This window comes from Amblyomma americanum, chromosome 1 (genome assembly GCF_052857255.1).
Source record: "Amblyomma americanum isolate KBUSLIRL-KWMA chromosome 1, ASM5285725v1, whole genome shotgun sequence".
In the NCBI taxonomy this organism is placed as follows: domain Eukaryota; kingdom Metazoa; phylum Arthropoda; class Arachnida; order Ixodida; family Ixodidae; genus Amblyomma; species Amblyomma americanum.
The window spans coordinates 283,218,804-283,246,527 of record NC_135497.1 but is presented as its reverse complement, the minus strand read 5'-3'; the positions used below and the strand labels follow the sequence as shown (position 1 = coordinate 283,246,527).

The following is a 27,724-nucleotide window of genomic DNA, read 5'->3' as shown; positions in this document are numbered from 1 at the left end:
GTGATTTAAATCCTGTTATGCTTGCTGACATTTTCTTCCATTGATCAATCAGTTGCCAAGAAATCACCTTCGATATATATATATATATATATATATATATATATATATATATATATATATATATATATATATATATATATATATATATGGCAAATGAAATGAGGGGCCCGTTTGACAAACATATTAAGGAAGCCAACAGTGTGCGATGTCAGTGCACGTTTAAGATCCCCAGGTGGTCGAAATTATTCCGGAGCCCTCCACTACGGCACCTCTTCCTTTCTTCTTTCACTCCCTGCTTTATCCCTTCCAGTACGGCGCGGTTCAGGTGTCCAACGATATATGAGACAGATACTGCGCCATTTCCTTTCCCCAAAAACCAATTAATATTATTAATAATAATAATATTATTATTATTATTATTATTATTATTAAGCCAACAGTGGGTATTTATGTTCTGGTGAACACTCTCAAGGTTCGCTTACACGCAAAACATAAATACCCACGAAAGCAGCAGATTGGACAGCCGTCGCCGTAGCACAGTTGATAAGCGCACCGGACGCGATATTCGGAGGTCGTGGGTTCGGATCCCACCGGCGGCATGGTTGTTTTTTCTGCTGGTTTATAAATAATTTTCTTTAAAAAAGAAACAATTGATTGGCATTAGAAATTAAAAAATATAAAACATTCCCCTATGCACCTTGGTTTCGGTGACTGTTGGCTGCCTTTATATATATATATATATATATATATATATATATATATATATATATATATATATATATATATATATATATATATATATATAGTGAGATTTCATATTCTTAAGATGAAGCCATTTATACCTCTAAGGCCTATAGACAATAACATTTATTAGTGGTGGATGCGGGCTTTGCATAAAGGATATAAAATCGCTAGACAGTTTCTGTGTATCAATCATTGTTAGCAAGAGGGAACTGAGGGGACTAGAACTGCTGTGTCAAAGGGAGTATTCAGTTCCCCTATTGTTCTCTGTAAAATATTTTGATGTATGATGCATATCTTGCAGTGCTTATGTATGTTAGTGCTTGTGTGCAAGAAATTAATGTAATAATTTGTGTTTTGCTTCTGTTATTCCTTAACAGTCTAGGATACGGAGTTCACAAAAGGATTTTGAAGTGATAAAACAATGTTTATCAAAATGGCATACAGTGTAAGTAACACACACATTTCCAGACATTGATAAGTTGATGGGTGGCAATTATACTTTCTTCGTACTTGAGTCTTTTGAATAACGGTGGCCAATTGTCGGAAGACCGTTGATAGGGTGCTGGTAGACTTTGTCGGTAAGTGGTCGATAGAAAGTATGTAGAAACTGTCGATAAGGGGATGATAGGAAGTATAAAGACTTTCTATGTACTTGACTCATTTGGATAGCGGTGGCCAATCGTCGCAAGAAGGTTAATAGGGGATTAATACAAATTATAAACACATTTAAAAGACTTTCTATTCAATGTCGATAGGCCGTTTTAACATTTGTGTAAAGACTTTCTAAAGAATGTTACTAAATTTTTTGTAAGGGCCTGTTGTGAGCCGGTCTCTCCCGTTGTGACAGAGGTTCCTGCCGACTCAGCGGCGGTCCTCTTTGAGGCAACAGCTGTACGAAGCTGGCGTCCGTCGGTGTCCATCGCAATTCTGGCATATGCTGTGCCGAGTGAATTATGGTTTGCGGTCTTGGCGGAGGTTGAGTGCCGTAGGGACGACACGAATAAAAGTTGTCTTCGGAAAGTACATTCATGACTCTGGTGTGTAGGTCCCAGCTGAGGCTTTAGTTGTCACCTGGCCCTGCGGTGCGGAAGAGCGAGGCATAGTCAAGATAGAGACATTGTGGGGTCAATGCAATGTATACAAAACAAAAGCAAAAACAACCACAAAATTTTTTCAATGCGAAAAAGGTTGCGATAACAAGCCAAGTTTAGAGGCTCAAGATGCTTTATATTTTACTAGCGTAGTAAAAATTGCATACTAGTTTTCTACTAGACTTTTGAGATAGTGCGGCGACCAGCAGCGGGAGAACGCGAAAGCATTGACGCCTCCTCGGCACTCTAAATTTAATCATCTACTACAACAATCGGACGATTACGCAGATTCAAGGACATGTTGCGAAACACGAACGATGCAGCTGTTTCTCGCAGCAAGTTTAGAGCAAGGTACAAATCCCGAGTCGACACATCCATATTAGCATTAAGGAACTTATTAGTTAAGAGATTATTTTCAGTTTATCGCTATCAATTAAACGTCCTCATTGGCTACGATTATTGCATGCAATTATATTACCAATTTTCTTCCTTTTTACTCTTGTTAATTAATCACATTTACTGTATTTACATCTTTTTTTACTCCAATCACACATTCGTTTTCAAATTTGGTGCCAGATCTGCTTTCCCGTCCGCCTACTATATCACTGTCCAGCCTAACGCAATTTGCTCCTAACACTTAACTAATTACTCTATATCACTCAAACGTTTTTGCTTAATTATCACTCATGGAACACATTTCAGTTCGTTTGTAACTTTAATTCAACTCCTTCGCCTATTTTCCCATCATTTTGCCATCCACTGTAGTTTTCCCGTCCACTCACTATATCTACGTCCGCGGTAATTCGACGGTTTTTCGACATTTGTGGCTCCAACTATTAATCCTATCGACATATTTTTTTTCTCATCATCCTCACATCGTGCTCTTTCGATTACAACCATTCATTTGATCCTACCTATTCTGAGACCGCCACAACGTATGCGGAAGCGTTTTGATGACATGACCTCGCCGATACAGCCAAAATATGCTTTAGCATTAATGACGTACAGAGCAACATACTGCGTATTCCCTCTCAATAGCTTGCGCCATGAGGTAAGCTTTGTTTTTGGACAGTAACAGTGTCAACATAAAGGGCTCCTTTGAATACATTTTCTTTCCTGACATCTACGTAAGACTGGACTGCCTCAATAACGATGTGACACTAAGGTGACTGGCATGCTCGGAAGCACGCACACACTGAGTTTCTCATCCTTTTCACTTCGCGCGCGCTGGCGTTCATCTCACATATGTACTCCTTAGTGTTCTTTTTATTGTATACCCATAGGTCATATATTGTAACAATTTTGGTGCGCCACATTATAGGGCACGACGATATGACACCTCATCACATGCTTTCCACAGCCTTCAAGCCGAATAATTAAAATTCGTGGCGTAGTTTTGCCACAGATACGTCCACACAGAAAGGGGGCATTGTACGGGTGCTTACATCGGCGTCCGTGTGATGGCTGCGTATCTTGCTGAGCACAGTCCTGCAACGATGGTACGTGCAGTACGTAGAAACTTCCCGCGTTGCGATGCGGCCATGCCACGAACTGCCACTGCGGTTGCAGCTGCGGCTGTGGCTGCGCGCCTGCCTGCAGCTGGTGCTGTTCTCTTGAACGACCGACACCCAACGGAAGCGCCGTCTGTTGAGACGTGGCCGTGCCGAGCCGCGGTGGGGCGCTGCTGGGCCTTGGCGCTGGTTCCTGCATGCAGTGAACAGACGATGGCACTCGGTGGGGAAGTTAAAAAAGGTGGCCGAAATGGATGCACGCATGGTTGACCCCCTTTCAAACGGGGGTCAACCATCCCGGAAAGATGTGAACAGACGCCGTGCGCAGTGCCTTGTCGATGGAAATCCAGGAGGTAACTCTGAAGCCTATTTTAATGAAGGACAGGTTCTCACTTGGATGAAACACGAGAGTTTTCCTGGCTGTTCAGCCGAGAACCACCATTATGAGTGAATATTATATACCAAATTCAGCCCTATGACCAAGGCTGCCTTAAGCACTCCGAGAATAAAAGCACGTTTTTCGAGCTTAAACCACCCTCTTGCAGCGCTTCAAGTGCGAAACCAGCAATTTATGACCACAACCGAATTATGATGGGCATGCTGAATGAGGAAACGTGCACACGTTTTTCAAGGAGAGTCAGGCATCACGTTCGACCATGTGGTACCGAATGATATGCAAATGAACGAACTGAAGCCACGAGGCTGCCGCGTGCGTCTGCTTCTGCAAACGAGTCGCGTGATTCTGGCTTGCGCACAGTGGAAGAGTGAAGCGGTTTTCAGGGTGCCGATAGTACGTACCTGCACCGGTAACGGACCTGGATATTTGACCGTCGTAGTGTCTTTGAGGCCAGTGCACATGCCCACCGGTGTCGGCTCTGTACGTGCTGGAGCCGAGCTCGAGGCACCGGTGTCCCTGTGCTGTGGCGTCGGTGAGAGTGGATTAAAACTCGAGGGAGACGACTTCGGCTTTGCCTGCGTCGACCGCGGCAGCAGTACCTACCGTCTGAGGCGAGTTTGAAGTACTCGATTCTTCCTGGCTCAGCGATGAGACCACTGGCAGCTGCGACGCCCCCGCCGTGGGCACCGACGACATTCTGATGTCCCTTGGTGACTCCACGTTCGGCGGCGTCCTCGCTGCGGACGGCACCAGCCCCAGGTCGCTAGCCAAAGTCAATGCCTCTGTTGTCTCAAGTGGTTGGCCCTGCTCTTCTTTCTCGGGCATGATCCAATCGCGAGGTCTGTATTTAGGGAACCAGCACGAGAAAAAAAAAGGTTATGAGGAGTTCGGACCCAAAGAAGCCCGGGGACGAGATGACAGGTCCTGTCGTACTTTAGCCACCGCGTCTCAACAAAGATTCGAGGCGCCGTTAATCTAAGGTGCCCTTCTCGCATCTGACAGACTCTCCTGCTGAAGCTATATAGCAGGCAGAAATGCACTTGCGAAGACCGAGGGGAGCGCTTGAAACGAGCGACGTTAAAAGGCCAGGGAAATGTCGCTGCAGCGCTAAGCGGTCTCTGAGGCTTTCTTGGACAGAACCTGTAAACGCGCTGCGGTCTGCTACCATTCAGGAAATGCTCTCATTTGCGGATGTCATTCTGGATAGAAACGAAAGCGCGGACGTATACATTGGAGACAAGTTGTGTTTCGCCGGGTACCTCGGTGGCTACAATGACATCCGTTTGTCCGCTTGACGTACGTTAACCAAGATTGTGTACAAGCCTATACATACGTGGTCGCCGCCTGCAGGCGTCATCGCGCTCCCCCTCGAAGCTTCTCTACGGCGACAATGTCCGTTAGTGGACACCACAGATGCCTCACTCACACCTGCTAACCATAGCAATGAAATGTCTAGCCTCACTGGTAGCCACCCTTGAGGGACACCACGTACCACGGCGGATTTTGGTTTCGGGCATGCATGAGCTGAAGCGGTCGTTCATGTAACTCGAATAACAGGCTTGGAAAGAACGTGTAAATGTTCTTGTTTGTTGTGTGCTTGTATCACAGTCAAGCACAGTCTCCTGGCCGCGGTTACCGTGAGCGAACTAGAGCATCCCGCCATTATACTGTCTTTGGCAAAAGTATCATGCAAACGGGGTTTGCTTCTCGGGCATACCGCCGAGCTCTTACGGTGCCCTTAAAGACGAAACGTTCTAAGGAGGTCAGGAAAAGGGTTCTCCTTACATTACATAGATTTATGGCTGAAGGGATGACATAAGTACTCCGCAACATGGCTTGCAAACAAACGCCGTTGCCTCGTTACCTTCGTCAAAATATGACTCAATTACACACGTCACTGATCATGGAACGACCAAAGGCTGGCTTTGCCTCCTGAAGGGAGCCACATTCATCGGGGTGGAATGAAAGCGCCATAAACAGCGAGGTACTTTTAAGAATCTTGCAAAGGCATACAAGGATTATCCAAGGGCATATTGAATATTTTCCTCTCCTCTCAAGGATTTCCGGCTTCCTATGTGCTAGAAACGAATGGGCTAGGAACAAAAGCTGCCCGCTTAGCCTGGCTAGGCAGTCATGCATATTTATTTGCACAGATGGAGAGAAGACAGCCTATAAAGAGTATGCTACGACCACGGGGGTTTGTGTGGCGAAGAAGTGTGCATGAGGTTCCTGAAACATATATTTTTAGAGAGTAGCTTTTAGGGGCCCGCTTCTGGCTTGCGCCTTGTCGTCGTTGTCGTCGGCGTAACCGGCAGCTACAGTAAAGCGATGAGCTCAGCGAAGAATGCGGAAAGGTAGCAGCGGAAGAGAGAAAGGTAGAAGCTTAAGATGGAAAGTGAAGATGAAGGATACAGCGGAGGCTGAAAGAGGTTGCGCTAATTTTGCGCAGTGGCTTCCTAATTGAGTTTACAGATAGCCGTCATACTTACCACCTGGCTGAAACAGCCTGCTCAACAGCAACTGGTTACAAGAAGTTTATTTAACATTAACAAGAAAACGCGGAGTTCCAACGGGAAACACACAGAACAACAGACAAGAAGCATATCACAAATGAAACCATGGGAAACACACTAACGCAGCAGCAAAAGCAACTGTGGGGGATGCGGTATCAAGCAGATATGTCAGGAACCGCTCCGTTACCGCCGGCCTAAATTGGAAGGTCCATTGAAAACGTTGCACTGCCTTGCCCAAGTGAGGCGGTTCCTGGCGCAATTAGGACTGCGGGCTTCTTGATTTTCGCTCACGAGCGTGGCTGATTAAACTCAAATCAATGTAAGATCTACCACTAAACTCCTACTTTCAACTTGGGTCAACCTTGAATCTTCTGTCGAACCGTCAACCAGCAAATACAGGGGCGTCTATGGGGTTGTCGATGGGGGCCTTTAATGGCAGACAAGCTGTTTCCCGTGGAAACGGGCGCGCGTTACTCTGAATGTGCAGGCCACTCGCCTAGTGGCCCGCTCCAGACGAAGACTCGTTCTGTGTGCATTCAGCGTTCTTACTTGGAGCAATGACAGAATCCATGTCCAACATTCTTGGAATTTTTTTTTTACTGTTGGAGAGCTGTAAGGCACTGCTATAGACATATTGAAGGTAACTGGCCAATTGTTCAGATATGTAGCAAAATCTTCTTTTTACAGAGTTTCCATTGATTACAGTAAGCAGTTAAAATTGATGTAAAGAACCAACGAGGAACTCTTTTGAGTTCCTGTGCCTGCAAATCAAGCCTGATGACAGGAGATCTCCAGTTATATTGATTGTTATAGTGCAATCATACTGTCACGTAGTGGTGACGGCAGTCGAAGCAGCGATGAAGACGGACGAAAGGGTCTTCTAAAAGAATTGTTCGTGGGGCAGACTTGCACCCAAAATGGACTGAATCACTCGGCGGCGGCGAAGCGACAAGCGTGCTCGGCGGTCGTCGAGCAGAATTCCGGCCGCTGTCGGCCGTGCTCAATTCAAAGCTGATAGCGAAGTTTCGAAATAAAGAGCGCAAAGTTACTAGAACATTCCGGAACAACGTAGAATTAGCTCTGCCTGGCTGCGATCAATCGAGATAAATCTAGTCGCGTCTTGCGTCGCAAACAAAGCGATAAAGTGATGTGGCGGCAGATTTGAAAAACGAACAAACACTGCAAATATTCGCGGCATTACTCCCCTCTCAAAGAAGCATCGAGCCGATGCATTAAAACAAATAATGCGACTAGTGAGGAAAAAAAAACGGAACTTGCGAAAATAAGAGCATGGAAATGCAGCGGCCTTTAGCGCGCATAATACGGCTTCAGACGGACTACATGGACAACTTCAGGTCGTACGCGGCGTCGCGGGGATGCAGTCATTGCGTCAGGGATGATTTCATAATCCAGTTCACCCAGCCGACGAAGAACCTTGTACGGGCCGAAATAGCGGCGCAAAAGCTTTTCACTCAATCCACGGCGGCGAATGGGCGTCCACACCCAGACTTGGTCTCCTGGCTTGCATTCCGCATTGCGTCTTCGTAGGTTGTAGCGTCTGGCGTCGGACCGCTGCTGATCTTTGATCCGTAATCGGGCAAGCCTTCGACCTGCTTCTGCGCGTTGAAGGTAGGCGGCAACGTCGACGTTCTCTTCTTCTGTAACGTTGGGCAGCATGGCGTCTAGCGTGGTCGTTGCCTCCCTGCCATGGATGAGCCTAAAAGGCGTCATCTGGGTGGTCTCCTGCACTGCGGTGTTGTAGGCGAAGACGACGTAAGGCAGGATGACATCCCAGGTTTTGTGTTTGGCATCGACATACATAGCGAGCATATCGGCGATGGTTTTGTTCAGGCGCTCGGTCAGTCCGTTGGTCTGCGGATGGTATGCAGTTGTCCTCCGGTGGCTGGTTTGGCTGTAGCGCATGATGGCTTGCCTTAGTTCCGCCGTGAATGCTGTTCCTCTGTCCGTGATGAGCACATCGGGGGCGCCGTGTCGAAGAAGAATGCACGCCACGAAAAATTTGGCGACTTCATCTGCTGTTCTGTTCGGTAGGGCTTTCGCCTCAGCGCGGGTCAGGTAGTCAGTCGCTATGATGATCCACTTATTTCCAGATGTTAACGCTGGAAAAGGCCCAAGCAAGTCCATGCCAATCTGCTGAAAGGGCCTTGAGGGAGGTTCAATGGGGCTCAGGAACCCTGCTGGTCGTGTGGGAGGAGTCTTTCGTCGCCGACAATCTCGGCAGGTTTTCACAGAGTGTGCGACATCGGCAGGCAGTCGGGGCCAGTAATACTTGTCTTGAATGCGGCGGAGGGTGCGAGTAAACCCGAGACGTCCAGCTGTCAGCTCGTCGTGTGAAGCCTGTAGAACTTCTTCGTGTTGACAAGTAGGTACAACAAGGAGGTAGGCTGTTTTGTTCGCTGTAAAGTTCTTCACAAGGACCTCATTCTGCACACAGAAGGAAGACAGTCCTCGCTTGAATGAAGCGGGGGGTGAAGAAACCTTGCCTTCCAGGTACTCGATGAGGCCTTTTAGGTCGGGGTCCGAGCGTTGCTGCTGAGCAAAAGAGCTGGGGCTGATGGGTCCCAGGAAGGCGTCCTCATCGTCGTCCGGCGGCGGTGCATCTACAGGGCTCGTGAGAGGCAATCGGCGTCAGAGTGCTTGCGTTCGGACTTGTAAACGATGGTGACGTCAAACTCCTAGAGACGTAGACTCCATCGAGCGAGTCGGCCAGAGGGGTCCTTCAAATTGGCAAGCCAGCAGAGCGCGTGGTGGTCGCTGACCACCTTGAACGGCCGTCCGTAGAGGTACGGGCGGAATCTTGACGTAGCCCAGATGATGGCAAGGCACTCCTTCTCAGTTGTCGAATAATTAGCCTCGGCCTTGGAAAGGAAACGGCTAGCGTATGCGATGACTTTCTCCAGGCTGTCGCTTTTTGAACGAGGACGGCGCCTAGTCCCACGCTACTTGCGTCGGTATGAACTTCAGTATCGGCGTTTTCATCAAAATGCGCAAGGATCGGTGGGGACTGTAATCGACGCTGAAGTTCCTTGAAGGCTTCTGCTTGCGGCGCTTCCCATTTAAACGGCACGTCTGCCTTCGTCAGTTGGGTCAGGGGCTCGGCGATGCGCGACAAGTTTTTCACAAATCGTCGGTAGTATGCGCACAGTCCGAGAAATCTGCGCATTGCTTTCTTATCGGCCGGCGGTGGAAACTGTTCAATAGCAGCTGTTTTCTGCGGGTCTGGGCGTACTCCTTCCTTGCTCACGATGTGGCCTAGAAACAGCAGCTCTTCGTAAGCAAAGTGGCATTTCTCTGCTTTCAAGGTTAGGCCAGACGACTTGATTGCGTCTAGTACTGTTCGAAGTCTTTTGAGGTGCTCTTCAAAGTTCGAGGCGAAGACAACGACGTCATCTAAATATACCAGACAAATCTGCCACTTCAGGCCTGCCAGCACTGTATCCATTACTCGCTGAAACGTCGCTTGTGCGGAACAGAGACCAAATGGCATCACCTTGAACTGAAACAGCCCATCCGGAGTGATGAATGCTGTCTTCTCGCGATCTCTTTCGTCGACCTCAATTTGCCAGTAGCCGCTCTTGAGGTCCATCGATGAGAAATATTTGGCGTTGCAGAGGCGGTCCAGTGTGTCGTCGATGCGGGGTAGGGGGTAGACGTCCTTCTTTGTTATGTTGTTCAAGCGGCGGTAATCCACGCAGAATCGAAGTGCGCCGTCTTTCTTTCTAACTAGAACAACCGGTGCCGCCCATGGGCTGTTTGAAGGCTGGATGACGTCGTCGCGAAGCATTTCTTCGCCTTGGTCCCGGATGACTTGTCGTTCTCGCGGTGACACACTGTAGGGGCTTTGACGGAGAGGTCGGACGTGTTGATCCGTTATAATGCGATGCTTGGCAATTGGCGTCTGTCGCACCTTCGGCGATGTGGAAAAACACTCACTGTAGCTTTGAAGCAGATTGCGGATCTGGTCTTGTTTGTTCCAGTGCAGGGCCGGGTTGATGTCAAAAGTGGGCGAGTTCTCAGGCGAATCTTCTGCGGAGCGGTCGGAGAGGGCGAAGGTGTCTCGTACGCCGGATATTTCGTCGAAGAAAGCAATCGTCGTTCCTCTGTTAATGTGCCCGTATTCTTCCCTGAAGTTAGTCAGCAGTACTTCGGCCTGGCCATTGCGCAAATGTGCGATGCCTCTTGCGATTCTGATTCCTCGGTCTAGGAGAAACTGCATGTTGCCCTCGATGATGGCTTCAGCGTTATTGGCTTTCGTGGCGCCTACGGTCACGATAACGCTTGATCGGGGTGGGACGCTCACTTCTTCCTCCAGGTCACTCAGGGCAACGTGATTTTCCCGAGTTTTCATCGAAGCGATGGCTTCGTCCGTCGAAAGCGTGATCAGCTTGGATCGCAGGTCGATGATCGCCTGATGCTCATTAAGGAAATCCATACCCGAGATCACTTCGCGGGAGCGTTGCGGTAGCACAACAAAGGTCGCAGGATAGGTATGTCCTTTGACAGTCACTCGCGCTGTGCATCGTCCTGATGGCGTAATGAGGTGGCCCCCTGCGGTGCGAATTTGTGGGCCGTCCCAAGCCGTTGTGACTTTTCTCAGCTGCGCAGCGAATGTTCCATTCATCACCGAGTAATGGGCTCCTGTGTCGACTAGAGCGGTAACTTTCCGGCCGTCGATAGTCACTTCTCAGTCAGAGGTCCTGGCTCTTGCATTGCACGTCGCTCTCGGTGTCGGGTCACGGCTTCGTCGCGTATGCGAGTCGCGGGTGGAGCGTGTGGTCGAAGCTCTTCTGGGTGGCGGCTTCGTTTTCAAGACAGCCTGCGTCGGGGTCGGGGTTCTCATTGTGTGCGGCGTCGGTGCAGCGAGTGCCGGTTCTTCATGCGGCGTCGCGGGGGCAGCGTCTTCATGGGGCGTGGTCGGTGGAGGATCTTCGGCGTTTCGCTCTTGAGCAACCTCACCTCCAGAGGTTGCTGCCTTTAGTTTCCCCTACGGGGGCTGGGAGACCTTCCTCGTACCGCGGCTGCGTAGCTGCGGCGTGGCGACGCAAAGCGCGAGGTTGACGGCGATGGTGAGCGCGAAAAGCGGTTCGGCGTGTACTCTTCTCGACGCAGGTACTCGTCTATTTCCTGCGGACGTTGCCCGAAGCGTGGTCGTGGGGCGTTAATGGCAAATCCTCGAAGACCGATACGTCGGTACGGGCAGTGACGAAGAATATGGCCGACCTCACCGCAATGGAAGCACAACGGCCGGTTGTCGGAAGTCCTCCAGGCGTCGCATTTCCTGGGGCTTGAGCGTCGGTCATAGGCTGGGCGGGCGGGGACTGGGAGGCGGCGTTGTGGGACAAGTGGCTCATCTCGGGGAGGACGTGGGGGTTGTCGTTGGGGCTGGGCAGTCCTTACTGCAGCGGCGTAGGTCATGGCCTGGGGTTCTGTGTCCGTCGGGGTGCCAAGTGCCTGTTGCACTTCTTCCCATACCACGTCCATCAGAGTCGCTGCTTGTGGCTGTAGGGAGGATGGCAGTAATCGGCGTAGCTCCTCTCGGACGATTTCGCGGGTAACTTCCCGCAAGCTGTCGGCGGTGGTGGCCGGCGAGTTCGAAAGGATTGCATAGGCAGAGGAAGGGCGGTTGTACTGCCGAGCTCGGACGTCGAGGGTCTTCTCAATCGTCCAGGCTTCTTGCATGAATTCATCGACCGTTTTAGGCGGCTGGTGGACGAGGCTGCCAAATGGTTGTTCTTTACGCCGCGCATTAAAAACAACTTTCTTTTCCTCGGCCATCCCGGGGTCGGCGCGGCGAAATAGGCGCTTCATCTCCTCGACGTAAACGCGGACCGGCTCATTTGGAAGCTGGATCCTGGACTCGAGGAGTCGTTCGGCTCTTTCTTTCCTCAAGACACTTGTGAATACCTTCAATAGTTCTCTCTTGAATAGCTCCCATGTCGTAGGGGATGACTCGTAGTTTTCGTACCACGTGCGTGCGGAGCCATCCAGTGAGAAGAACACGTGTACAATTTTTGCCGCATCATCCCACTTGTTGAATGACGCCACGCGCTAAAATTGATCCAACCATTCTTCAGGGTCTTCGCCTAGGGATCCATTGAAAGTTGGCGGCACCCGCGGCTGCTGCAGTATGATCGGTGTCGACATCTTCGGCGAGGTTGCGGTGCTCGTAGCCGCGTCTTTTCGCTGTCTGGTGTGATCCGGCAGTTTCCCGAACTCAGGCTCCTCTCCCTGGAGACGTCGGCTGGCTCGTCCTCGGGTGCGAAGCGCTCAGGGCTGGCTTCACGACTTGAAGGCGGCGTCCGCAACATGGAAGGCTACCCAGCACCTCCACCAGATGTCACGTAGTGGTGACGGCAGTCGAAGCAGCGATGAAGACGGACGAAAGGGTCTTCTAAATGAACTTTATTGGGCTGAATTGCACCCAAAATGGACTTAATCACTCGGCGGCGGCGAAGCGACAAGCGTGCTCGGCGGTCGTCGAACAGAATGCCGGCCGCTGTCGGCTGTGCTCAATTTAAAGCTGATAGCGAACTTTCGAGATAAAGAGCGCAAAGTTACTAGAACATTCCGGAACAACGTAGAATCAGCACTGCCTGGCTGCGATCAATCGAGATAAATCTAGTCGAGTCTTGCGTCGCAAACAAAGCGATAAAGTGATGTGGCGGAAGATTTGAAAAACGAACAAACACTGCAGATATTCGCGGCAATACAATGTATTAAAAAAAATGCGCTCATAGACTCCCGTTCACAAATGCCTTTGTCCAGAATTAATCACAAAGTGTACAAGAGAGGCGAAAGCCTCAGGGTGCTTGCCAACGTTTCGACAAGAGCACCAGTGTTCGTCTGGGCGGGTATCAGGTTGCAGCGCGTCCTCGCAGGGAGCAGCAGACGCGGGAGAGGACGCCGTAAGGCAAGGGCTGCACCGTGCAGCTATTTACCACTGAGGATGTGTAGTTCAATGCGGTAGATAAGAGGCCTTGTGCGAGCAACGGCATGCTAGTCATAGTAACTGCCATCCAAGTATTTTGCCCGAATATGTCGCAAAATAAAGCTGCACTAAAATTTCGCATAAAGTAGTATTGAAATTGTCGGTCAAGTACTTGTTACTATTACAATAAATTTGTCTTCGTTTACTCTCTCAATATCTCCATTTAACGATCTCCAGCGCGAGCGGCTGTTAGCCTGTCAGCGCGGAATTCCCAACTTCATCCGTACACCGGACCGTAGGCTGTGCACTTCTTTGTTTGCCTTTAATTAGAAGCCACTGCACTCCCCCAAGCAACCCTTGCTTATCTGTCCTCAGCAGTGGGCGTCCTGCGCATGCCCATTTCCGCTTCATGATTTCAGTTAGAAGGAAATAAACTTGTGAGGGAGTTCCTTCACACACACCGCGCGACAGAGACACGTATGCGTACCTTTCACTGTAGTTGAGAGACCAGAAGCTGTTTTTGGCTCTGCTGCAGGGCACCTTGATAAACCAGTTCTGGTAGAGGGCATGGCGCACCGAACTCTGCGATAGTTCACCGCAATGTGAAGGACATTTAAAAGAAAAAATCTTGGCTGCTCGCGACAGATTTACAAAAGGGCAAAAAAAAACGGGAGGGCACACTTAAGCTCTGCCTTAAGGGTATGACGCGATAGCAAATTGGATTAATTCCCATATGTGCACAAAGTCATTCTATACATTCATAGACGTCCCACCTGCCTCCTAGACTTCTCTCTGGGCAGCAAGGACATGATGCGATGGCAAAGTGGATTAATTCCCATATATGCAGAAAGCCTTTCTATGCATTCATAGGTGTCCCACATCGCCGGCAAATGAAAATTGGTTTTTGGTGAAAGGAAATGGCACTATATTTGTCTCATATATCGTTGGACACCTGAGCCGCGCCGTAAGGGAAGGAATGAAGGAGGGAGTGAGAGAAGAAAGGAAGAAAGAGGTGCCGTTGTGGACGAGGTCGGAATAATTTCGGCCACCTGAGGATCTTTAACGTGCGCTGACATCGCACAGCACACGGGCGCCTTTTGCGTTTCGCCTCCACCGAAACCCGGGCGCCGCGGTTGGGTTGCAATCCGGATACTCCGATTTGTGTTATTTGAATTCACTCAAGGCTGTTGTGATCGGGTCTGCGGGAGTCGCCCTGGTGTACCCGCTTTAAATCGCTAACAACGCCGCTCCGAACGAGCGACGGCGTTGGTGGAATACGCGAAAGCGTTTCATCGAACGGTCATTGTAAAGAGCTGGCACTGTACGGACCATGTTCCAATGACGTGGCGTCGAAGGCGAGCAAAAAGATCCCCCAATACCCCTCACCCGCGAGCTCATCGTTTCCCAACCGGCTCTGAGTGGACGCCGTGATCGGGCGCTGTGATTTGCACGCTGCGCCGCTGAGCCGGGGTACCCGGTTTCGAACCTGGCTGCGGCGGTCGCGTTTCGTTAGAGGGGGATTGCAAAAGGCCTCCGTGTACTGTGCGATGTAAGTGCGCGTTAAAGGTCTTCAGATGGTCGAAATTATTCCGAGGCCCTCCAACAGGGCACCTGTATCTATATCTTTCTTCATTCGCTAGCACCTTCATGCCTTCCCTAATGGCGGAGTTGAGTTGTCCACCGAGGAGAGAGACAGTTACTGTGCCTTCCATTTCCTCAAAAACCAAATATACTCAACGCTTTCTCCCTCTCCTCTGCCGACTCGAAGCTTTAAACTTGCAACGGCGGTAAATATTTGATGGCAGTTCTAATGATAATACACGAAAACTGTCAAGAGTGTTACCACTGTATAATGCGAGATTCGGGGTGATATGTTGAGATATTCTGTTTTCGTAATGTACTGAAGAAACGAAATTGAGAAGGCCAAGCATATCTGTAGAGTTATAGACCACTCTTTTCATTTTTCAGGCATACTCGCTCTCGTGGCGCTTCTCTCTCAGTCCTTGATAGTCACAAAGGAAGCGTCGCGATCTGAGAAATGGCCAGATATGTTCGAGGTGTCGGACCAATGTATAGTTATGCGAGCCGAAATTTATGATGCATTTCGAGAGGTCGTCACAGCAGTTAGAGGAGTTACGAGGGAGAGGAACTACGCTGTCACACGTCACGTCAATGGGTTAGGACCGCCCAGTGGAGTCAGTTGCCACCCTCCTGTTGCGTCGGCTGCAACTACTACTGACAGTACTAGTACTACTACTACGACGGCGCTAAACCTAGGGAACGAGCCTCACGCTGCTGTCGTTTTAAACTAAGAAAGGTGGACTGTTAACTGAACTGTAGTCAATGCTTACATCCCGCATCCAGGACAAGAGTAGAAAATGCTTCGTGTATGCAGTAATGCATCCTAGGGTTTGCAGGCCCGGCTTCCCCGGCAGCAGTTTTTCGTCAGCACTGCAGATCACCAGTTGAACAACAAAAGTGGTAACCTCAGCTAGATAATGATAAATTGCTTGGGTTTCTTTGTAAGCGCACATTGGGTACATGACCATCTTTAGCTCATAGCTACGTAGACCACCACGTAGTTAAGAGATTATGTGACCTCAATGAGTTCAAAAGGATAGAAAGATAACAAGAGGAATAACAAGAAGGTATTTCTGATAGAATAGAGAGGCTGCTAGAATAGCAGCTCCCGTTAGCAGAATACTTTCCTGTAACTATCTTTTGTGCAATATTTTTCTGTACTTTTTTCCCCTTCAAGTCCTACGCAGACCAGTATGTCGGTGGTTTTAAATACATTCTCAAAAAGTAGTCTTGTCAAGAAGACGCCCTTCTCATTCACTCTTCTTCTTTATCTCTTTCGCAGTCGCGATCACCTTCCAAGTGGCTTGGGCGTCCACATCCAGGAAGCGGTAGAAAGGGAACTTGTTCCTGCGCATTCGGGAGAAAGGTAAGAGAGAACACCGAAATGACGAGCGACAATGCAGAGTAACTTCAGTTATCGAGCTGCATGATGTGTTGCTCATATCACTCGTTTTGAGAAGCGCAGGTAGTTTAGGACGTTTAAAGCTGGGCACATCTTGAAAAGAGCCGCTGACACGCGAGACAAAATGCGATGTAACCTGAAGTGCACGTCATGTGGGGTCCTCCCGCACTGCTGCCTCCTACAGTCTCCGTGACGCGGCGCAGTCGGTCAGGACCCCACGTGACCATACTGAGCCGGGAGAGACCAAAATTTAGCAAGGAAAAGTGCGGGAGTGGGGGACAGGAAAGGTCTTGATTCGTCATTTTTGGCTAGTTAATAGCATTGAAAAACTTAGGAGAGGGTGGTGCAACCTAAGGTCTTCGCGAGCAGGCAAGATACGTTCTAGATCATGCGTGTGAAGAGGGGCTCACCTCAGTGCCTCGTAGATGTGTGACACGCGCAACATTCGCCTCGGACTCTTGTGGATAGCGTTAGCGATATGCTGCACCAAGAAGCCTGACGGCCTCCGAAGGCAGGTGCCCATGGGCAGAAGTTCTCCCAGAGGACCAGGTGGCGCCATGTCCACCGTGCATGTGTCCTCACTACCCGGTAGCTTCCGCCGCCTGACGGTCGACTGTAAGGCAGCTCCTGCGACGGACGGCCAACCGCAACGAATGATGGTGGCGCCACCCAGCAGTACCATTATTTTTAGCTACGCCATTTGTCTCCTGCACAGTTCTTCTAAATTGCGCCCGTTTTCTCCTTTAACATTCCTTTGAGCTGCGCCATTTCCCCCGAGTATCACTTTTTTAGCACCGGCAATGACAGAACCGCGCTCAAAGAACTCAAGGCGACATCCAGCAATACGCGCTCTCCCGTCTTCCTGCCAAGTATTGACCAAGCCCAATGTGACAAAGGGAGTAATTCAGAGTTCAGTTTGATGGAAAAGGCTGTGAATATGAAATAGTTTTTAAAATACGCCTCCAATCACTTGCTAATCTAGAGGCTTCGTGTTGGATGTCATTTTTTTTTGTTGATCTTTCCAGTCCAGATATAAAGACAAAAGCCAGCGCTGTGGCGTAGCACTATAGCACATGCCTTTGCGTTCTGTATGTGTTTTTTCCCACCCCCTCCGCCCCTCCTGTATGAATAGCAGTGTTGGTTTTGGCAACGCAAACCTTTTTTTAATCTGTGCTGCTTCGTGGCAAAAGTTACGATGCTAAACTTCTTAACGGTGATCGAAAAGCGTTTATTACCCTTTTTATCTCAGCTCAAGTACTCACAACGTGGGAAACATATTGCTAGCGGCTCTACCTCACACGATTTATAAATGATTTATTACTTATAATGATTTATAACTATTTTTTCTGCCCATCCGCAGTTACGCGTGGATGAGATCCCGATGTTTTAAAAAGCAGGAAAACATGATGTGCTGCTTCTATCAAAACCTCTCGGTAGTCGTAACGTTTCCCACGGACATGTATGGGATTTAGTACAGGATATGGAGGTGCACGTGGAGGGCTGTCCAGTGGCCTCAAATTCGCCTTGTCAGCATAGGGGACGACTTGGCAAATGACTCATGCGTCAGATGCTCAGAATATAGGGAGAGTGGTTCCTGTTAGAGCGAGAAAGACGACCACAATCTTATCACTTATTAGAAGACACAACCCGATACCCAGACTGCAGGGCTAAATTCGTTAGTGCATTAAAAGTGGCCGGCCGAAACCACCACAGCGCTAACAACGAAAAGTACAGGGTAGTGGGGAAATTCGTTAATTATTATTAAGTAAATAATACGCAAGAACGACGGCAGCCTCACTCCAATGCCGCGTGACGTCGCGGAGACTATACCTGCGCACGCTTTGCGCTGCGCTTGTTAAGTGTGTCGGATAAAAGACGCAACCAGTATAAAAACACAGCCGAAAAATGTCTGCCATCAAAGCAGATTTCTGCAGTATTTTGGCCGTGAACTTTAGCAACAGAAATGTTTTTTTAGTGACAATGAAATTTTCAGTAGTATTGTGCTGTCCTTTGTCGTACCGGAAAGAACTCCATCATCACCATCATCATCATAACCATCATCATCAGCCTGACTACACCCACTGCAGGGCAAAGGCCTCCCCCATGTCTCTCCAATTAACTCTGTCCTTTGCCAGCTGCGCCCACCATATGCCTGCAAAATTCCTAATCCCATCCGCCCACCTAGCCTTCTGCCGCCGCCTACTACGCTTGCCTTCTCTTGGAATCCACTCCGTTACTCTTAAGGACCAGCGGTTATCTTGCCTTCGCAGTACATGCCCTACCCTAGCCCATTTCTTCCTCTTGATTACGACTAGGATGTCATTAACACGCGTTTGTTCCCTCATCAACTCTACCCACTTCCGGTCTCTTAACGTTACACCTATTTTCCTTTCCGTGGCTCGCTATGTTGTCCGTAACTTAATCTGAACCTTTTCCGTTAGCCTCTACGTTAGGTGAGTACCGGTAAGGTACAGGTGTTGTACGCTTTCCTCTTGAGCGATATTGGTAACCTGCCATTCATGATCTGAGAGAATCTACCATATGCACTCCACCCCATTCTTATCCTTCTAGTTATTTCCCTCCAGATCAGATGATCCCGATCAGTGGTCACTACCTGCCCTAAGTAGAAGCATGTACCACTTCCAGCCCTTCGCTGCCAAATGTGAACTGCTGTTCTCTTGCTAGACTGTTGAACGTTACTTTGGTTTCCTGCGTGGTAATTTTTAGACCGAGCACTCTGCTCTCCCTGTCTAACTCATTGATCATGATTTGCAGTTCATCTCCTGAGTGACTCAGCAAGGCAAGTTCATTAGCAAATCGCAGATTATTGAGGTATTCTCCATTAACTTTTATCCTGAGCTGTTCCCAATTCAAGCCTTGGAATACCTCCTGTAAACAGGCTGTGAATAGCATCGGCGAGATCGAGTCTCTTTGCCTGACGCCTTTCTTTATTGAAATTTCATTGCTGACTTTATGGAGGACTACGGTAACTGTACAGTTCCTATATATATCTTCCAGTATTTTGACATAAGGCTCACCTACACCCTGATTCCGCAATGCCTGTATGACTGGCGAGGTTTCCACCGAGTCAAATGCTTTCTCATAATCAATGAAGACTATATATAGGGGTTGGTTATAGTCTGCGCATTTATCTATAATCTGATTGATAGTGTGCATGTGATCCATTGTGGAATATCCTTTACGAAAGCCTGCCTGATCATTTTGTTGATTAAAGTCTAAGGTTGCCCTTACTCTATTAGCAGTTACCTTAGTAAATACCTTGTAGGCAACGGACAGTAAGCTGATCGGTCTGTAATTTTTCAAGTCTTTCGCGTCTCCTTTCTTAGGAATTAAGGTTATACCTGCGTTCTTCCAAAATTCTGGCATGGTCGAGGTCATAAGGCATTGCGCATACAGCATGGATAGTTTTTCTTGAAAAGTCTCCCCGCTGTCTTTCAACAGATCTGTTGTTGCCTGATCCTCACCAGCTGCTTTTCCCCTTTCCATTGCTCCTAAGGCTTTCTTTATTTCTTCTTTCCTTATGTCTCTCCAATTAACTCTGTCCTTTGCCAGCTGCGCCCACCATATGCCTGCAAAATTCCTAATCCCATCCGCCCACCTAGCCTTCTGCCGCCGCCTACTACGCTTGCCTTCTCTTGGAATCCACTCCGTTACTCTTAAGGACCAGCGGTTATCTTGCCTTCGCAGTACATGCCCTACCCTAGCCCATTTCTTCCTCTTGATTACGACTAGGATGTCATTAACACGCGTTTGTTCCCTCATCAACTCTACCCACTTCCGGTCTCTTAACGTTACACCTATTTTCCTTTCCGTGGCTCGCTATGTTGTCCGTAACTTAATCTGAACCTTTTCCGTTAGCCTCTACGTTAGGTGAGTACCGGTAAGGTACAGGTGTTGTACGCTTTCCTCTTGAGCGATATTGGTAACCTGCCATTCATGATCTGAGAGAATCTACCATATGCACTCCACCCCATTCTTATCCTTCTAGTTATTTCCCTCCAGATCAGATGATCCCGATCAGTGGTCACTACCTGCCCTAAGTAGAAGCATGTACCACTTCCAGCCCTTCGCTGCCAAATGTGAACTGCTGTTCTCTTGCTAGACTGTTGAACGTTACTTTGGTTTCCTGCGTGGTAATTTTTAGACCGAGCACTCTGCTCTCCCTGTCTAACTCATTGATCATGATTTGCAGTTCATCTCCTGAGTGACTCAGCAAGGCAATTTCATTAGCAAATCGCAGATTATTGAGGTATTCTCCATTAACTCTTATCCTGAGCTGTTCCCAATTCAAGCCTTGGAATACCTCCTGTAAACAGGCTGTGAATAGCATCGGCGAGATCGAGTCTCTTTGCCTGACGCCTTTCTTTATTGAAATTTCATTGCTGACTTTATGGAGGACTACGGTAACTGTACAGTTCCTATATATATCTTCCAGTATTTTGACATAAGGCTCACCTACACCCTGATTCCGCAATGCCTGTATGACTGCCGAGGTTTCCACCGAGTCAAATGCTTTCTCATAATCAATGAAGACTATATATAGGGGTTGGTTATAGTCTGCGCATTTATCTATAATCTGATTGATAGTGTGCATGTGATCCATTGTGGAATATCCTTTACGAAAGCCTGCCTGATCATTTTGTTGATTAAAGTCTAAGGTTGCCCTTACTCTATTAGCAGTTACCTTAGTAAATACCTTGTAGGCAACGGACAGTAAGCTGATCGGTCTGTAATTTTTCAAGTCTTTCGCGTCTCCTTTCTTAGGAATTAAGGTTATACCTGCGTTCTTCCAAAATTCTGGCATGGTCGAGGTCATAAGGCATTGCGCATACAGCATGGATAGTTTTTCTTGAAAAGTCTCCCCGCTGTCTTTCAACAGATCTGTTGTTGCCTGATCCTCACCAGCTGCTTTTCCCCTTTCCATTGCTCCTAAGGCTTTCTTTATTTCTTCTTTCCTTACTGGCGGGATGACGCATTGCTGTGCGCTACTGTCTCCATCATTAACGTCCTGAATGCATTGGCTACTGTATAGATTTGTGTAGAACTCCTCGGTTGCTTTAACTACATTATCCATATTGCTAATTACATTGCCCTCCTTATCTCTTAACGCATACATCTCTATTTACCTATGCCTAGTTTCCCCTTCACCGCTTTTAGGCTACCTCCGTTCCTTAGAGCATGCTCGATTTTCTTCATATTAAACTTCCTTATGTCGGCTACCTTACACTTATTTACTCACTTCGATAGCTCTGCTAGTTCTATTCGGTCTGTAGGGCTAGACGCCCTCATGCTTTGACGTTTCTTAATCAGATCTTTCGTCTCCTGAGATAGCTTGCCGGTATCCTGTCGAGCCGTCCTACCGCCTACCTCTACTGCGCACTCCGTAATGATATCTGTGAGATTATCGTTCACTGTATCAACATTCAGATCGTCTTCCTCAGTTAAAGCTGAATATCTGTTCTGCAGCGATATCCTGAATTCCTCTATTTTCGCTCTTACCGCTAGCTCGTTAATGGACTTCCTCTTTACTAGCTTCTTTCGTTCCTTCTTCAAGTCTAAGCTAATTCGAGACCTTACCATTCTGTGGTCACTACAACGCACCTTTCCTAGGACTTCCACATCCTGCACGATATCAGGTTGAGCGCATAGTATGAAGTCAATTTCGTTTTTAGCCTCATCATTAGGGCTCTTCCAGATCCACTTCCTGTTCTCTCGTTCGCGCAAAGAGGTATTCATGATGCGAAAATTATTTTTATCTGCGAACTCTACTAATAGCTGTCCCCCGCCATTGCTACAACCTATCCCATAGTCGCCTACCGGCTCGTCGCCAGCCTGCTTCTTGCCCACTTTCGCATAGAAGTCTCCCATCAGTACACTGTACTGTGTTTTTACCGTGTTCATTGTTTGAAAGAACTCCAGAATAGTATCAGATATAATTACTGGAGTGCTATAGAAGAATGGTACAATACTACAGAAAAATAATCTGTTATTGCTACAAACCTACAGAACATACTGTCGTATTTTGGGCACGATTCGGTAAGTTTTTTGTCAACTGGGCATTCATTTATCAGCGCCATGACACTGTGCACTTGCATGGCGGCCACTCTGGCGTGAGCATGAGCTAAGCATACATGTCCGCACTCATACACGACTCTGCGTCAGTACATATACAACCTCACAACCGTAAGCATTCGCTCTTTTCGCTGATTCTAATTGAAGGACAAAGACATTGCGGCATCCCGTATCTGTGGGCCAAGTTTGCTCTGCACAGCCATCAATTTCGCGAGTGGTCGAGCACGAACTGCTCAAATGCAAACACACACACCCAGGCGCGCATTTTGACGAGCATCAGAGCGAGAATCCTCACTGTAGTTTTAGGATTGCGTGTACATGTGTTACCGGGGGAGTACAGTCCTTACCAAGTTAAAGGCAATTCGGTAAACCGGATTACAAGCTGCATGCCATGCACGTGAAGTGGTAGCTATGTGGTTAGGTGGGGAGAGCATCTGCGGGTGCAAGTGCACTGTAGACATTTGATACTCCGATGTACGCCCCCGCTAATACGTCTGCGCTATTCTAAATTTCTCTAATTTTAGCAGCCGTTAGCCGTTACTACCGGCAGAGCTTGGAAGCTTTCCGCGTCTACATAAAGGGACCGCTACGGGCACTGTTCGAGACACACATCGTTTTCATAAGAGGACCTAAGGTGAGGGGTTTTACCATCCTGTTTTCATGGTAACGAATCCATTCTGCCGACGTCCCTTACCTACATTGGTCCAGAGACTACATATTGCTCACCTTGGAGACTTGATGCGGATATGTGTATGGTCGGTAACACTGCCTAAATGGGATTTTAAATGGCCGACAGGAGTGCACCGGACAGCGCAAGTGGCGCACTGCTCTCACTCACCACAGCGTCTCTTCGTGCTTGGTTTGTCGCAGCGGTGTTGGCGGCCAGCAGAAGACGGAACGTCGTTCGCTGCTTGGGCTACGGTGCTCATGTCCGGCATGATGCTGGACACGTAGGCAACGGAGAGCGCCTCGGTCTCCTGTTCGACCTGTGCCAGGGACGACGAAGACAGGTCACAATGCGCTAGCCTCGCCAAAACATCAGCCGCAAAGAGAAACTCTACTAACGGAGCTATAAATTAAGCCTACTAATGAACCCTCACCGAGCAGCCGAAAATGAACGAAGTATTCGCGAACTCTCCTCATCACGAGTACTTCTCTGTAATAGACTCCTTTTAAAACTGAAAAAAAAAACGGAGATCGGCTCGAGAATAACTTACTGCTGTCGCAACTGCACGGAGGTAGGTCTCAGAGCGGAATGGCCTGGAAATTGTAATATGTCGCAACCGAAAAAAACGCTCTTCTACTGCCAGAAAGCACGCTGCATATGTGGGCCAAGGCTGCAAGAGACGTGGACGGACGCTGTAGATAGCGTGAGCATGTCACGTTAATTTCGGCAATGTAATTATCTTACCACACATCACGTGACATAATGACGTCGCCTAGAGGGCTCACTCCCCGGCCTGTGCATCTCTTAAGGTGCAACCAGGCCCACCAGGACGACTCACATGAGATCACGTGAGCGTATGGCCACACGTGCGCCATTTTGTCGTCATGTCATTTTGCTTGGCCCGTCTGGAGTAAACGTGAACTCCTGGAGGCAGGGGCGCTTTAAGGTGTACTGCACAGGTATCCTAATTTTTTCGCGCTGTATGCAAGGCTATAGCTTTGGAGTTCCTTCGACATCAAGTCGTCACGAAACAAGAAAAAAGCAATTAGTCGATGAGTATATGCACTGAAACATGTTCACAGTGATAATGACGTCATAGGCATCTGGTAAAGTCCTTTAGGTCAAAGACTTAAGGTGAAGGCATTCTGGGTAAAGGCCTTCTGGGTAAAAGACTTTAGGTTGAAGGCCTTTATGTGAAGGGTCTTTATGTTAAATGTCATAAGGTCAAAGGATGCTTTCGCATTCTTTCAATATCACCTTACTCTAGACTTATGCCAGTTTTTCACGACCAGGACGGCCAACTGCTCTTCACAAGAATCAAGCCCACTAATGCTGTCGCACAATCCTCCACAGTCTACTTAACATTTAGTGGTTTGAATCTTCTTCCAGTGGGTGGCACTCTTTGAATGGTCCTTTGTGGACGCACGACATCAGGTGCCGTTATCACCGTAGCGAACCATAAGAAAACTTCGTCACGCTAGTCGTCAGCGGGGTTATGGCATGATGATAACTTTAATGCTACTGCATTAAAAAAAGAGAGGAGCGTGGAGGATGGAACAAGAAGGAAGGACGCGCGTGGTGCAAGACTACAATCTGGCGCTCTAACATGAAGCTCTCAGGATGCTTGCAAGCCATCATAGACGACGAAAACAGCAATCATTTAGAACACCTCTGCGAAATATGACAAAAATATGACCAAGTCGTTTAAATGGCGGACTCTAGAAGCAAACGAGGCGTTCCCTAGAGGAGGAGGAGGCCCATAGAATTTCGCCTCCATCGAAATGCGACCGCTGCGGCCAGGATCGAATCCGCGTCTGTCGGGTCCGTGGTATGCCGCCAATGAAAACTAAATCCTTCAGCTGCTACAGATGCTCGAATGGAATAATATCCAGGAGAAATACTCTCACTCTAAAACGTGCCACCTGTGAGTTGCATAGCGAGGTGTCATGTTAAATTGGCTGTTTTTAAGGCGTTAGCATTAGATGGCTATGTCCCGCGTTCCGTGTGAGCAAAACATTCTCCGCATAATTACGTCGTTCTGTGACGATAAATGTGCAAACGTTTAGTTGTGTTAGATAGTATGTGATGAGATTTCGCTGTGGCAAAGGTTTGGTGGATGTAGCAAAATTAGTTAAACGCCAAAATTACACTTCGACGTTACAATCGCCACAGACGTCGACATAGCTTCTCCGAACGATTGTGTGGTTCTAAAAAGATACATGTGCAAAAGCTTAATTGTGTTATATAGTGCGTTATGAGGTCAGGCTATGCGGAAAATTCGGTAGATTAACTTTAATAAGTTAATTAGACATGAAAATTACACTTTTACCTTACAAAGCCCGTGTTTTCGTGCGTGTTTCGTGTCAGGAAAACATTCTCCGCAGGATTACGTCGTTCTGTGGAGATGTATGTGCACAACTTTGACTGCGCTAGATAGTGCGTGATGAGATCTTGGTATAGAAAATATTTGGTTGATGGATTGCAATTACCTAATTAATTAAACTTCGACAACACAATAGCCATGGACGTCGACATAGCACTTGGACGTGATAAGTAAAATAAACAAACAATACAAATACAGGAAAAATAAAAATGAAAAAGAAAATAACAAAATCAAACATAACAAATATAAATAGATCGGGCACTGGCGTCGTGGAAAAAATCCCCGTTCTATTAAGTTCCATGCTTTCGCACTCCTCCGTGTAAGGAGACAAGTGCCCTGGTAATTTTTAGCTGGAAGCGATACATTTAGTGCCACCACTTCTGAAAGTTTGCCGTTCTTTACCCTCGACCGCCTCCGCGCCTAATAACATCGGGGAAGCAGTGAGGGCTCGGCGGAGTGGTGCGCTCCCCATACGGATTGCAGTGTCCCCGGACGCGTGGTGGAATCGCTGTCGTACTCACCTCGGCGGAAAGCTGTTCCATATCCGCCGCCCCCGATTCGTGATGCATAGCCGTAGTTACGGTATCCGAGTCGGTCATCTCTGGAGCTTGCATTTCCAATTCACACGTCCGGGATTGTTGTTTTCCAATGCGTCCACCCCGCTGGCTTTCCGTTTTCGGTCTGCGCCAGAGCAAATGTGACGGCTTGTGTTTTCACAAAAAAGTTTTCTCGCGACAGGCATCCGCTGTGTTTGGAGCAGGAACTGTAAGAGTCAGACTCCAAAGTGTACCGTTCTTGTTCTATAACACAAGGAAAACTCCAGTTTTGTGGAGTCTTAGGGCAGGTGAGCTTGGCGAATGCTTCTTAAAAACGAATACTTGATCTTTTCTAGGTGTTCAAAGCTAGTCGCATCAGTGTGCGCAGGTCCGGCGACCGTTTAGTACACGGCAAAGCGATGCTCGGGAACTCTTCGCCCTCACTTCCCTTACCCATGCATCATTCATTTCCTCCCCCCCCCCCGCGAGAAAAACGTGGTAACGCTGTTCGTTTCCCTCCCGGCCACCAGTTTCCTCTGATCCGCCCTGCGCGGGAGATAGCAGCTAGCGCTGTGCTTCGGAATTAAGAAGTTCACCCTCAAAGGCTGATGCGTCTCGTCTAACCTACGCCACTGGTCACCTGTCACGCTATTCAAAGGCAAAAGTCTGTTGCGATAAAGTTTGCTCTATCTCTGCCTCCCGCGTGCGAGGCGAACAGGCGCGTGCTGCTTGCTCACACATTTCATGACAGAGCGTGCACTGGTCATTTATATGCCCGTACATAGGCAGGTATAGGCTGACAATGAGCTGAAGGTGGGGCGGAGGCCGGTAAAAGCGGGCATGAGCAATCTGTTACTGCTTGAATAGAAGGACCGCTACGGGTTCTTACCTTCAATGACTTTTTTAGTCACACAGCTCAGTCGGATACAACTCAAGAGAGAAGTGGCTTTTCCCTTTCAAAGGACCCCTTCCAGCAGTCAGTTGTTTTTGAGGCGGTGGTAGAAATGGACGCATCAGGCGTTGATGGTGGAGTCTAGTGTTGTAGGCTGTGAACATTGCTTGGATTCGCGAATGGTTGGGAGAGATCGGATTAAGGCCCGCTCAGTTTGTGAAATCTCGACCTAGGCCATCCACGACCTCATTTACTTCCAAGCCTGAGTATGCGGGGGTCCAAGTTATTTGATATTTGATGGATGTATTTGACTCGGGGTTGTACGTGAATAGCGGGAGCAATGTATTCTGCCTGCAAAGAGGAACTGACAAGCCGCTTGTGAGTCGGCCACGATGTGGTACGATCGGCCGGTAGCATTACCGTACTGTATGGCCAGGGCTATCGCAGTCACTTATGCCTCTAGTATGGTACAGTTCTGTATGAAAAGGGTGACGAGTTGTTGTTGGTAGTTGGATTTTACTACGGTAGCTACCGCTGTGTTCTCATGTGGAGAGCGAAATAGGGCTCCGTCTACGTCGACTGCCCTAACGCTCCTCCCTGTCGTTTCTTCATGTAATTCACTCTGGGATGTCCTTCGGCAATAATGGGAGTGGGTGGACATGTTCTTGGGTACTGGAGGTACTTCGTGTATGCAAACTCTGTTTGCCAAGAAAATGTTCATAGAGTCCAGTATACAACCAACATTTCTTTGGCGTTTCGATGGAGGCAAAACGCATAAAAGTACCCGTGTGCTGTGCGATCTCAGTCGATCTTAGTCCACGCTAGAGATCTCCAGGTGGTGCGGAGTTCCCCGTTTCGAACTCGACCTCGGCGGCTGGGTTTCGTTCGAGGCGAAACGTCAAGGCGCCCGTGTGCTGTGCGATATCAAAATCCCCAGGTGGTCGAAATGATTCCGGAGCCCTCCA

The 27,724-nt window shown here is 48.4% G+C and overlaps 2 protein-coding genes across 2 annotated transcripts; both read right to left on the bottom strand.

Moving 5' to 3' along the window:
- Positions 1–1,199: 1,199 nt before the first annotated feature.
- On the bottom strand, positions 1,200–4,229 carry LOC144097591 (uncharacterized). Its single transcript, XM_077630262.1, has 3 exons — positions 4,145–4,229; positions 3,281–3,539; positions 1,200–1,821 (listed from the first exon to the last, which is right to left on the bottom strand). The coding sequence occupies exons 1-3, from the start codon at positions 4,202–4,204 to the stop codon at positions 1,805–1,807; spliced, it is 336 nt and encodes a 111-aa protein (XP_077486388.1). The 5' UTR covers positions 4,205–4,229; the 3' UTR covers positions 1,200–1,804.
- A 57-nt stretch (positions 4,230–4,286) lies between these two features.
- Positions 4,287–26,005, bottom strand: LOC144118481 (uncharacterized). Its single transcript, XM_077651413.1, has 6 exons — positions 25,853–26,005; positions 23,120–23,267; positions 16,599–16,815; positions 16,079–16,133; positions 13,693–13,787; positions 4,287–4,584 (listed from the first exon to the last, which is right to left on the bottom strand). The coding sequence occupies exons 1-6, from the start codon at positions 25,943–25,945 to the stop codon at positions 4,287–4,289; spliced, it is 906 nt and encodes a 301-aa protein (XP_077507539.1). The 5' UTR covers positions 25,946–26,005.
- Positions 26,006–27,724: the final 1,719 nt, after the last annotated feature.

What these genes read in the sequence shown, in the direction of transcription:
- LOC144097591 (XM_077630262.1), bottom strand. Translation starts at nt 4,204, where the DNA reads ATGTGCACTGGCCTCAAAGACACTACGACGGTCAAATATCCAGGTCCG. An exon ending in CAGGTCCGTTACCGGTGCAG is followed by an intron (nt 3,540 to 4,144) that starts GTACGTACTATC and finishes CACTGCATGCAG; the next exon opens with GAACCAGCGCCAAGGCCCAG.
- LOC144118481 (XM_077651413.1), bottom strand. Translation starts at nt 25,945, where the DNA reads ATGCAAGCTCCAGAGATGACCGACTCGGATACCGTAACTACGGCTATG. An exon ending in ACGCCCAAGCCACTTGGAAG is followed by an intron (nt 13,788 to 16,078) that starts GTGATCGCGACT and finishes GAACTATCGCAG; the next exon opens with AGTTCGGTGCGCCATGCCCT. An exon ending in TCTCTCAACTACAGTGAAAG is followed by an intron (nt 4,585 to 13,692) that starts GTACGCATACGT and finishes CCCTAAATACAG; the next exon opens with ACCTCGCGATTGGATCATGC.